Genomic DNA, 10,749 nt, shown 5'->3' with positions numbered 1-10,749 from the left:
ACTAAAGAGTCAACAGAAAAGAGTCCCCCAAAACTTGTAAGCCTGCCTACCCTAAAATCCCCACCTCAATCCAACCCCCAATAAACACCATACACGCCACTGGGCAAAAAGCTTTTTATTTTCCCCCACATTCCAGCTCTTCGCTTTTTCTAAAACCTTTTCCAACTCAGAGCCAAGGCCCAAGAAGTTGATTCACACCTGAGGAGAAAGAAAAGAAAACAACAAAACAGGTTGGAGAGCTGCTAGAGGAAGCTCTGAGATGTGTGCAGAAATTGAGGAACGAGCAGAGGGAGTGACAGCTAGAGACCAATACAGGCATTTGATCCCAACTAAGGTAGCCTCAGGACCCCAGGGTCTGCCAGGGGCAGGAAGCCCTCCTTCCCCAGTCCAAGGTTGAGAGGGTCCTGTCATTTCCTGTCCCAAGTAGGTGGCTGGGGCATTTAGGTCCAGCCATCAGCAAAATAAGCAGAGTTGATCTTGAGCTTCCAGTTCCTCTGGCCCGATCAGTTTCCTGAGCCTGAACTATTTCCACTTTTCCCATAGTAACTTCCTAGGGCACCGCAGCCAGCTGAAGCTGAGACCAGTTCAAGAGCTGGATGCATAAAACATGGCTCTCAGATTACATGCACCCTCCCTCTGACAAGTGAAGATTTTTTGCAGAAATATTTTTTCCCTTAGTGGGCTGACATGTGAACCTAATGACCCCCACCCACTGCTACGTTTGTGAAGCTGATTCCCTCCAAAGATCTTGTTAACAGAATCAGCTTTTTCTAAAGGTAACAATGACTAAACGGAAGAGAGAAGGTGCATGTCAAGTTCTTGGGCACATACTATGTCCCCAGTAAATGGGTATCATCAATTAGACTCTTCTGAGCAGTTCAAGTTGAATTTTACAAAATTTTCATCATAAAACTGGGTATCGGAATTTCAGGACAAAAGCAAGACAAACATGGTTCATACCCAGGACGAATCATCAAATGCGAACCCTCTTAACTCACCATTGTTACCCAAATGCTTGGATGCGAACTAGTTATGGGTGAGTCTTAAAATCACAATGTTGCTTGAAAGAAGTCAGCCACAAAAGAATGTGTATGATTCTGTCTACATAGGTTCAAAAATAAGTAAACCCAAACTATATTATTTAGGAATACATACTTGGCAATAAATTATAAAGCAGGACAGTAGTTATTTCTAGGGAGAGGGAGGGCATAGTCAGGAAGGAAGGGACCATGGGGGTTTGTGGACTGCTGGTAATATTCTATTCCTTTCCTCAGTGGTATTTATAAGTATCCACTTTATAATAATTTGCCAAGCTGTCCTTTTATGGTATTGGACTTTTCTACATAAGTGTTAAATATTTTATAGTAAAAAAGTTAAAGTAATTAGAAAAATATTGAATGCTCACGGTGTCAAATTGTTCCCAGTCCCTAAGGGAAAGCTGTGGTTGAAGAGGTTCTCGGGGACTCAGAAGCAGCAGTCTTTGAGGAGAAGTCCAAAGATCTGCTCTACCCCAGTTACAACCTCCACCCCCACCCCATTCCCTGCTCCCGCAGGACTGGAGCAAAGAACCTCACCTGAGAAACAAGTCGGAACTAGGCCAGTGCCCTCAGAGCCGGGTTCTAGACCAGTGGGACTCCCGGCGCGGGTGGAAGCACATAGCAGTGACACAGCAGAGAAGGCCACAGAAGAGAAGCAGGAAGGAGCCCAAGACCAGCAGCCTGGAGCCACACAGAGCCAGCTCCTCCTACGGAGGGGTACAGGGAGGGGAGGAAAAGGAGATCTTAATCCAGCCCAAGGGCTATAGAGGGAGCCTCCATGAGGGAGAGGGCTCTCCACATCTAGGGAGCAACTAAAGGGAAAATGTTATTATTTTTTTTTGAGACGGAGTCTCGCTCTGTAGCCCAGGCTGGAGTGCAGTGGCCGGATCTCAGCTCACTGCAAGCTCCGCCTCCCGGGTTCACGCCATTCTCCGGCCTCAGCCTCCCGAGTAGCTGGGACTACAGGCGCCCGCCACCTCGCCCGGCTAGTTTTTTGTATTTCTTAGTAGAGACGGGGTTTCACCGTGTTAGCCAGGATGGTCTTGATCTCCTGACCTCGTGATCCACCCGTCTCGGCCTCCCAAAGTGCTGGGATTACAGGCTTGAGCCACCGCGCCCGGCCAATGTTATTTTCATATAAGTTGACATTTATTTATTTATTTAAACAGGGTCTCACTCTGTCACCCAGGCTAGAGTACAGTGGTGCGATCTCGGCTCACTGCAACCTCCACCTCCTGGGCTCCAGTGATCTTCCCACCTCAGCCTCCTGAGTAGCCGGGACCACAGGTATGTGCCACCATGCCCAGCTAATTTTTTTTTGTATTTTTTGTAGAGAGAGGGTTTCGCCATGTTGCCCAGGCTCGAACATTTGTCTTGATGGTTTGAAAAGTACTTTCTTGCCCAGCTATCAACCTGAACCCCCATCATGACTCCAAGAGATAGGAAACTTCATTATGATCCACATTTTAAAGATGTGTAAGCGGCCGGGCGTGGTGGCTCACACCTGTAATCCCAGCATTTTGGAAGGCTGAGGAGGGTGGATCATGAGGTCAGGAGATCGAGACCATCCTGGCTAACATGGTGAAACCCCGTCTCTACTAAAAATACAAAAAATTAGCTGGGTGTGGTGGTGGGTGCCTGTAGTTCCAGCTACTTGGAAGGAGGAGGCAGGAGAATGGCATGAACCTGGGAGACAGAGCTTGCGGTGAGCCAAGATTGCGCCACTGCACTTCAGCCTGGGTGAGAGAGCGAGACTCCATCTCAAAAAAAAAAAAAAAAAGTGCAAGCAGTGCTACATCTAGAAACCAGATCTCTGATTCCAAGTCCCAGGTTACGTTCCTCATGGGGTTTTTTCTTTTTTTTTTTTTTTTTTGAGACGGATCTTCAAGGATCATCCTGACCTGATGGAAGGTGTGGGTTGCAATCCTGGCTCTGCCACTTAACCAGTTGTGTGGCCTTCGGCAATTCACTCCCTCTCTCTAAACCTGTTTCCTCATCTGCAAAATGGGATAATAACACCTACCTCAAAAGGCTATTTTAAGATCAAATGAATTAATGAACCCTAAGAGCACTTTGTGCATTATAAACTGCTGTACACAATGCTCTTTGGTAAATGCCACCTTCTGTGTGAAGCACTCTCCACAAATGTTCAAGTTAGGGTTAATGGCTCCTTATTCTGTGTTTGCATAACACTTTGCTCACATCTTTCTAATAGCAATTAGCCCATTTGCCTCTTATTACAGCTTCTGAACTCCTTTGAGGTAGAGAGAATGTTTTAAAGACAATAGTAAACAATAATAGCTGTCACTTATCAAATCTCTATGTCCTAGGCATTGTGCTGGGCACTTCACAGTCATTCTCATTTAATCCTTATTTGGTGGAATTAAGAGATAGGGTCATGTTTTCTGTTTTACAGATGAGGAAGCTGACACTCAGAGATGTTTAGACACTTGTTCTAAGTCACACAGCCCCCAAGGCAGGGTTATAAAACCTGTGCTTTTTCTACAACGTAGAATTGTTTCCAGGGGCCTTCAAGATACAGCAGTCAGCAGGCAGTCCACAAAACCCTGGTGACCCATCCGAGGCTCTTACCGAGGTCAGCAGCTTGGTCAGCACAAGGCCTTCGTGGCTCCAGACACTAACGCACTCCTCACCCATTCTAGGGCTCAGGGTGGCATTTCCAGCCCCCTCCTCTGAGCAGGATATGGGTGGCTGACTGGAGGGTAGGATTCCTGGAACAGCACTAAAATACAGGCAGGTTCCTGCAGTCCTTTCTGTGGTCACCCTGGCTGTGATAAGGACCAGTTGTCCTGCAGAAGATCCTGTGAAAGGCACAAAAGATGGAAGAAAATGAGGGGTGACACGGGAGCCTCTGTCTTCACACTTCTATTCTTTTCTTTCTTTCTTTATTTTTCTGAGATGGGGTCTCACTTTGTCGTGCAGGTTGGAGTGCAGTGGCACAATCCCAGCTCACTGGAGCCTCAACCTCCTGGGCTCAAGTGATCCTCCCACCTCAGTCTCCCGAGTAGGTGGGACTACAAGCATGCGCCACCTGCCTGGCTAATTTTAAAATTTTTTTGTAGAGACAGGGTATCACTGTATTGCCCGGGCTAGACTCAAACTCCTGGGCTTAAGTCATCCTGCTATCTTGACCTCCTAAAATGTTGGGATTCCAGGCATGAACCACCATGCCTGGCCCTATTTATTTTTTAAGGCTTTCTTTAATACCAGGTGTTTTGGCATTGATTCTATTCAATGAACTATTCCATATACCATTATTTATATCACTGAGAAATGAAAATAACTTTGTATCAATATAAACACAAATTAAGTTGTAATTTAAATTAATTTAAATTACAATCAATACAACAACCATACCAATACTCGCAAGGCTACAGTGAAATGGGCAGATACACATTGCCCATGTCAGTTTGCATAAACTAGCTCATCCTTTTTAAGAAAGCAGTTTCTCACTTGGTACCAAAATCCATTGAAAGGTTCTCACCCTATTTTAAATTAGTGGGGAAAGGATGGCCTCAGTAAATGGCCTTGGGAAAATTTCCATGTAGAAAAAAACATAGCGTCAAACTGTTATCCTATAAAATAAAATAAAGTCCAGATGTATTAAAGAACTATACAAACTAAAAAAAAACTTAAGTATTAAAAGAAAATACAGTATATTTTATTTTATTATTATTATTATTTTTTTTGAGACGGAGTCTTGCTCTGTCCCTCAGGCTGGAGTGCAGTGGCACGATTTCGGCTCACTGCAAGCTCCGCCTCCCGGGTTCACACCATTCTCCTGCCTCAGCCTCCCGAGTAGCTGGGACTACAGGCGCCCGCCACCACACCCGGCTAATTTTTTGTATTTTTTAGTAGAGACAGGGTTTCACCATGTTAGCCAGGATAGTCTCGATCTCCTGACCTCATGATCCACCCGCTTCGGCCTCCCAAAGTGCTGGGATTACAGGCATGAGCCACCACGCCCAGCCATTTTATTTTATTATTTTTGAGACAGAGTTTCACTCTTGTTTTTGCCCAGGCTGGAGCGCAGTGGCGCGATCTTGGCTCACTGCAACCTCCACCTCCTAGGTTTAAGTGATTCTCCTGCCTCAGCCTTGAGAGTAGCTGGGATTACAGGCACCCACCACCATGCCCAGCTAATTTTTTGTATTTTTAGTAGAGACGGGGTTTCATCATGTTGGCCAGGCCGGTCTAGAACTCCTGACCTCAGGTGATCCACCTGCCTCAGCCTCCCAAAGGCTGGGATTACAGCAATCAGCCACCATGCCTGGCCAGAATATTTTCTAATTTTAAAATGAGGAAGGCCTTCCTATGAAAGACACAAAACCTAAAAGTCTTAATAAAGGACAAGAGTGACAAACCTAACCTCATAAAAATTAAAGACTTCAATGCAATGAAAGATAAGTTAAAAAAACAAGTAACATATTGATTGAAAATACCTATATTTAAATGACAAAAAGGATTACTATCCAGAATAAAGACCTTCCACAAATCAAGAAGACAAAGACAAATAACTTAAAAGAAAAATGAACAAAGGAAACAAACAGGTAATTCACAGACAACATGAAAACAGACAATAAACCATAAGAGGTTCAACCTTACTAGCAATCAGGAGAAAGTAAATTAAAACAATTGGGTAATAGGCCAGACCTGGTAGTTCATGCCTGTAATCCCAGCACTTTGGGAGGTGAGGCAGGAGGATCACTTGAGCCCAGTAGTTTGAAACTAGCCTGGGCAACATAGTGAGACCCCATCTCTACAAAAAATAAAAAAATTGGCCAGGCGCAGTGGCTCACGCCTGTAATCCCAGCACTTCAGGAGGCCGAGGCGGGCGGATCATAAGGTCAGGAGTTCAAGACCAGCCTGGCCAACATGGTGGAATGCCATCTCTACAAAAAAATACAAAAATTAGCTGGGCATGGTGCCACGTGCCTGTAATCCCAGCTACTTGGGAGGTTGAGGCAGGAGAATCTCTTGAAACTGGGAGGCAGAGGTTGCAGTGAGCTGAGATCGCACCACTGCCCTCCAGTCTGGGTGACAGAGCGAGACTCCGTCTCAGGGAAAAAAAAAAATTAGCTGGGCATGATGGCAAGCACCTGTAATCCCAGCTACTCAGGAGGCTGAGGTGGGAGAATGCTTACTGCAAGTCCTGCCTCCCAGGGATAAACAATCCTCCCACCTTAGCCTTCTGAGTAGCTGGGACCACAGGCGTGTGCCACCACGCCTGGCTTTTTTTTTTTTTTTTTTTTTGTATTTTTAGTAGAGACAGAGTCTTGCCATGTTGTCCAGGCTGGTCTCAAACTCCTGAGCTCAAGCAATCTGCCTGCCTTGGCCTCCCAAAATGCTGGGATTACAGGCGTGAGCCACCACGTCCGGCCCTAACTGTACACTTCCAATGGGTGAACTGTATTGTGTATGAATCATATCTCAATAAAACTATTATGTATCTATTTAAAAGTAAAAAGAATGAGAAAGAATTGTCCCAAGTCTGCATATATCAGACACAGTCCTTATTTTTGTTAACATACATGTACACCTGGACAGGCAGAGACTCACTCCCCCGATACATACATATTCATAGGAGAATCTTAGAATGATAGTGTTGTAAAGGACCTCAGAAGTCAAAAAATACCACCCTCTTCCATCCCTCTTTATCTCAGCATATTTTAGATAAGGCAAATGTCATACAGGGATTAATGGCATCCACTGACATTTTCACTTTCTGTCTCTCTCGCTTGTCATTTTCCCAGAACACTATAGCTCTTTGGAAATTTATGTTGTCTAATTTTTTTCTGCATCCTTTGTGGCATACAGAACTATGCTAAGCACATAGCGGGCCCTTATGACACTGGTTTAATTGAATATGCTTCTCTGATATCCCTGAGGAAAAAGGGGTCTCTAAGAGGAGGTAGCTAAAGGATGAGGAAACAGTAGGTCAAATCTAGCCCATTTCATCCTACCTCCAAAGATAGACTCAAAGAACGTCAGAACTGGCAGAGGAAGAAAGCATTCATAGAAAACCTACCCTGTTGGCAGCATGTTCACTGAAAGCCCGAACCACAGAAGTGACTAAAGTCCAGGGATGTGTCCAAGGTCATCATTGGTGAGGTCAGAGGTAGGGTCCAGCCCTGAGTGTTCTGATGCCCGACCCCACAGTCCTCTGTGATCTCACCTTACTTTCTTTTTTTTTTTTTTTGGTGGGACAGAGTCTGTCTCTGTCGCACAGGCTAGAGTGCAGTGGTGTGATCTCTGCTTATTGCAACCTCAGCCTTCCGGGTTCAAGAGATTCTCCTGCCTTAGCCTCCCAAGTAGCTGGGACTACAGGCGCCTGCCACCACACCTGGCTAATTTTTGTATTTTTGTTTGTTTGTTTGAGACGGAGTCTCACTCTGTCTCCCAGGCTGCAGTGCAGTGGCACGATCTTGGTTCACTGCAACCTCCACCTCCCAGGTTCAAGCAATTCTCCTGGCTCAGCCTCCCGAGTAGCTGGGACTACAGGCGCGCACCACCAAGCCTGGCTAATTTTTTTTTGAGACTGAGTCTTGTTCTGTCGCCCAGGCTGGAGTGCAATGGTACGATCTCGGCTCTCTGCAACCTCCATCTCCCGGGTTCAAATGATTCTCCTGCCTCAGCCTCCTGAGTAGCTGGGATTACAGGCGTGTGCCACCATGTCCGGCTAATTTTTGCATTTTTAGTAGACATGGGGTTTCACCATGTTGGTCAGGCTGGACTCGAACTCCTGACCTCGTGATCTGCCCGCCTCGGCCTCCCAAAGTGCTGGGATTACCCGTGTGAACCACTGTGACCAGCCTACCCAGTTAATTTTTGTATTTCTAGTAGAAATGGGGTTTCATGGCAGGGTGCAGTGGCTCAAGCCTGTAATTCCAGCACTTTGGGAGGCCTAGACGGGCGGATCACGAGGTCAGGAGATCCAGACCAACCTGGCTAACACGGTGAAACCCCGTCTCTACTAAAAAAATACAAAAAACTAGCCGGGCATGGTGGCGGGCGCCTGTAGTCCCAGCTACTCCAGAGGCTGAGGCAGGAGAATGGCGTAAACCCGGGAGGCGGAGCTTGCAGTGAGCTGAGATCCAGCCACTGCAACAGAGCGACACTCCGTCTTGAAGAAAAAAAAAAAAGAAATGGGGTTTCACCATGTTGGCCAGGTTGGTCTCAAACTCCTAACCTCATGATCCGCCCTCCTCGGACTCCCAAAGTGCTGGGATTATAGGCATGAGCCACCGTGCCTGTACTATTCTTAATTTTTTTTTTTTGAGACAGAGTTTCGCTCTGTCACCCAGGCTGGAGTGCAACGGTGCAATCTCGGTTCACTGCAACTTCAGCCTCCTGGGTTCAAGCGATTCTCCTGCCTCAGCCTCCCAAGTAGTTGGGATTAGACGCACCTGCCACCATGTCTGGCTAATTTTTGTATTTTTAGTAGAGATGGGGTTTCACCATATTGGCCAGGCTGGTCTCGAACTCCTAACCTCGTGATCCGCCCTCCTCGGACTCCCAAAGTGCTGGGATTATAGGCATGAGCCACCGTGCCTGTACTATTCTTAATTTTTTTTTTTTTTTTTTGAGACAGAGTCTTGCTCTGTCACCCAGGCTGGAGTGCAATGGTGCAGTCTTGGTTCACTGCAACTTCAGCCTCCTGGGTTCAAGCGATTCTCCTGCCTCAGCCTCCCAAGTAGTTGGGATTAGATGCGCCTGCCACCATGTCTGGCTAATTTTTGTATTTTTTTTTTTTTGAGACAATTTTTGTATTTTTAGTAGAGACGGGGTTTCACCATGTTGGCCACGCTGGTCTCGAACTCCTGACCTCAAATGATCCACCTACCTCGGCCTCCCAAAATGTTGGGATTACAGGTGTGAGCCACCAAGCCCAGCCTCTGATCTCACCTTTCAATCCCATCTGACTACCCAAGACCGTCGCCTGGAATATCCGGGTCTTGTTCCTGTCTGGACCGTCTCCGAAGTTCAAGGTGGTCAGTAAGCCCATGACGTGAGACCCTCGCCACTTCCCTGTGACTGTCCCATTCCTGGGACACAGGGTCAGCTGGCCAAAAGATCTCAAAAAAGAGACCCAGTCCTGTGAGCAAAAGAAGGGTGGGAGATGGGTGAGATGAGATTAGCAGCAAAAGCCTGTCTAGGTTGGAAGGAAGAGCAGGTATGGGGGTGGGGAACTTACCTGGGGGATGTCAGGGCTGCGCAGGCCAGTCCTGTGGGTGAGGAGGAAGCTGCCAAGGCCCAAGCCGGAGAGGCCAAGGAGCAGCAGGATCAAAGTGGCACAGACCAGAGGTGGGTGGTGGGCCAGACACAGGTGCAGGTTGTGCCCTGCCTGGCAGTTGCCCATGGGGAGCAGAGGGGGCTGAGCCTCCGGGGAGAGCCTGCTGGAGGACAGGGAGGGAGAATGGGACAAGAGCACCTCTTTTACGCAAAGAGAAAAGAAAGCTCAGAGAAGACAAGGGACTTTCCAAGGCCACACAGTAAGTGGCAGAGCCAGAACAAGAATCCAAGGTTCCCGACTCCAATAGTTCATCTCCCTGCACTGCTGGATAAATATTTGCTGCATTTAATTTCTGAAGTAATCTCAGTGGAGGCAGAGCAGGGCACTCCGTGGTGGAAGAAGGAACCCCAAAGGGAGACTTCTCAGCTGGAGAAACAGGAAGCACTGTTCTGGGTCGAGGGTTTGGCTGAGGAATAGTTCCAGCCAGAGCCCAGACAAGGGAAGATTCTGGAGAAGAACTCCACTGTGCAGCTAAACGGCTAGATCTGAATCCCTTTCTGTTACTCACTGACTCTGTGAGCTTAAGAATCCATGAAATAGGAGTTCTAAGAACACCAAGTAATAAGGATTAAACGTGGTGGATGAAGCAATCTGCGTGGTATTTGGCCATGCAGAATTCAACAGATGTCCATTTCCTTTCTCTTTCTCGTACAGATTCTCAAAACCGGGTAAGGCGAGGCAAAAAATACTGTGGGGGAAACTGAGGCTCGCGGACTTTAACATAGGAGGGGTAGGGCCAAGGTCTGAACCCTGTCTCCTGCTTCCAAGTGGGGTGCTCCTTCCCACGCAAGGTGCGACAGCCTGATGGAAAAGAACTTCTGGAAGGCGAAGAGATAAACAGCGGTGGGGGGAGAAGGAGGGAGCCACGGAAATGCAGGTGTCACAAATGCTCAGCCCTGCCCCGCCTCCCGTCCGGCTGGAAGGGGGTTAAAGGGAGGAGAGGGTAGAGCCTGCGGGTCCGCGGCCGCTGGTGCACCTGAGCACCCCCTCCCCGGAAAGCCCCAGCCCCGAACGATTGCAACACCCTCGTCCCCTCCCGGTCTCGCGCGTCCGATCCGCCAGCCGCTCGCGCTTACCACTCCGGGCCCGGCGGAGGCCGGCGCCCCCTGCGACGTCACGCGCGGGGCCGCGAAGGGGCGGGGTCCGTGCTCCGCGCTTCCGTCCCCGACCGTCCTCCCCGCGCGGCGCCGCCCCAAGGACGGGTCCGCATGCGCAGTGGCCACGCGGGCGCCAGCCACGCAGCTCCCCGCCAGGGTGGGGGCGTACCAAAGGGACACCCGAGGAAGGGGCCACCGGGAAGGAAAACCTCCGCGGGAAGGGTGGAAACGGGAGGAAGGCTAGGGAGCAAGTGCGAGAAATGTCGCAGAAGCCCACAGGCTCCCTCCAGAGAGACTGGCG

The 10,749-nt window shown here is 48.3% G+C and overlaps 1 protein-coding gene across 3 annotated transcripts in view; it reads right to left on the bottom strand.

Moving 5' to 3' along the window:
• Window positions 1-100: 100 nt before the first annotated feature.
• The window catches only part of TMEM219 (transmembrane protein 219), a 150,774-nt gene continuing 140,125 nt past the window's right edge, over window positions 101-10,749 (bottom strand). Inside the window, exons 2-6 of one of the 3 annotated variants that reach the window (XM_050773558.1) lie at window positions 10,428-10,467; window positions 9,253-9,454; window positions 8,964-9,153; window positions 3,630-3,859; window positions 101-198 (exon numbers count right to left, since the gene is read on the bottom strand). In XM_050773558.1, the coding sequence (XP_050629515.1) occupies window positions 193-198; window positions 3,630-3,859; window positions 8,964-9,153; window positions 9,253-9,454; window positions 10,428-10,467 (668 nt within the window). In that variant the 3' untranslated portion in view covers window positions 101-192. Of the gene's footprint in view, window positions 199-1,574; window positions 1,745-3,629; window positions 3,860-8,963; window positions 9,154-9,252; window positions 9,455-10,427; window positions 10,484-10,749 lie in introns of those variants that run through there. The other 2 variants (XM_050773556.1, XM_050773557.1) reach the window with 2 other exon arrangements.

Source organism: Macaca thibetana, chromosome 20 (genome assembly GCF_024542745.1).
Source record: "Macaca thibetana thibetana isolate TM-01 chromosome 20, ASM2454274v1, whole genome shotgun sequence".
Lineage (NCBI taxonomy): Eukaryota > Metazoa > Chordata > Mammalia > Primates > Cercopithecidae > Macaca > Macaca thibetana.
The sequence above is the reverse complement of the archived record's forward strand: the minus strand, read 5'-3'. Positions and strand labels throughout refer to the sequence as shown.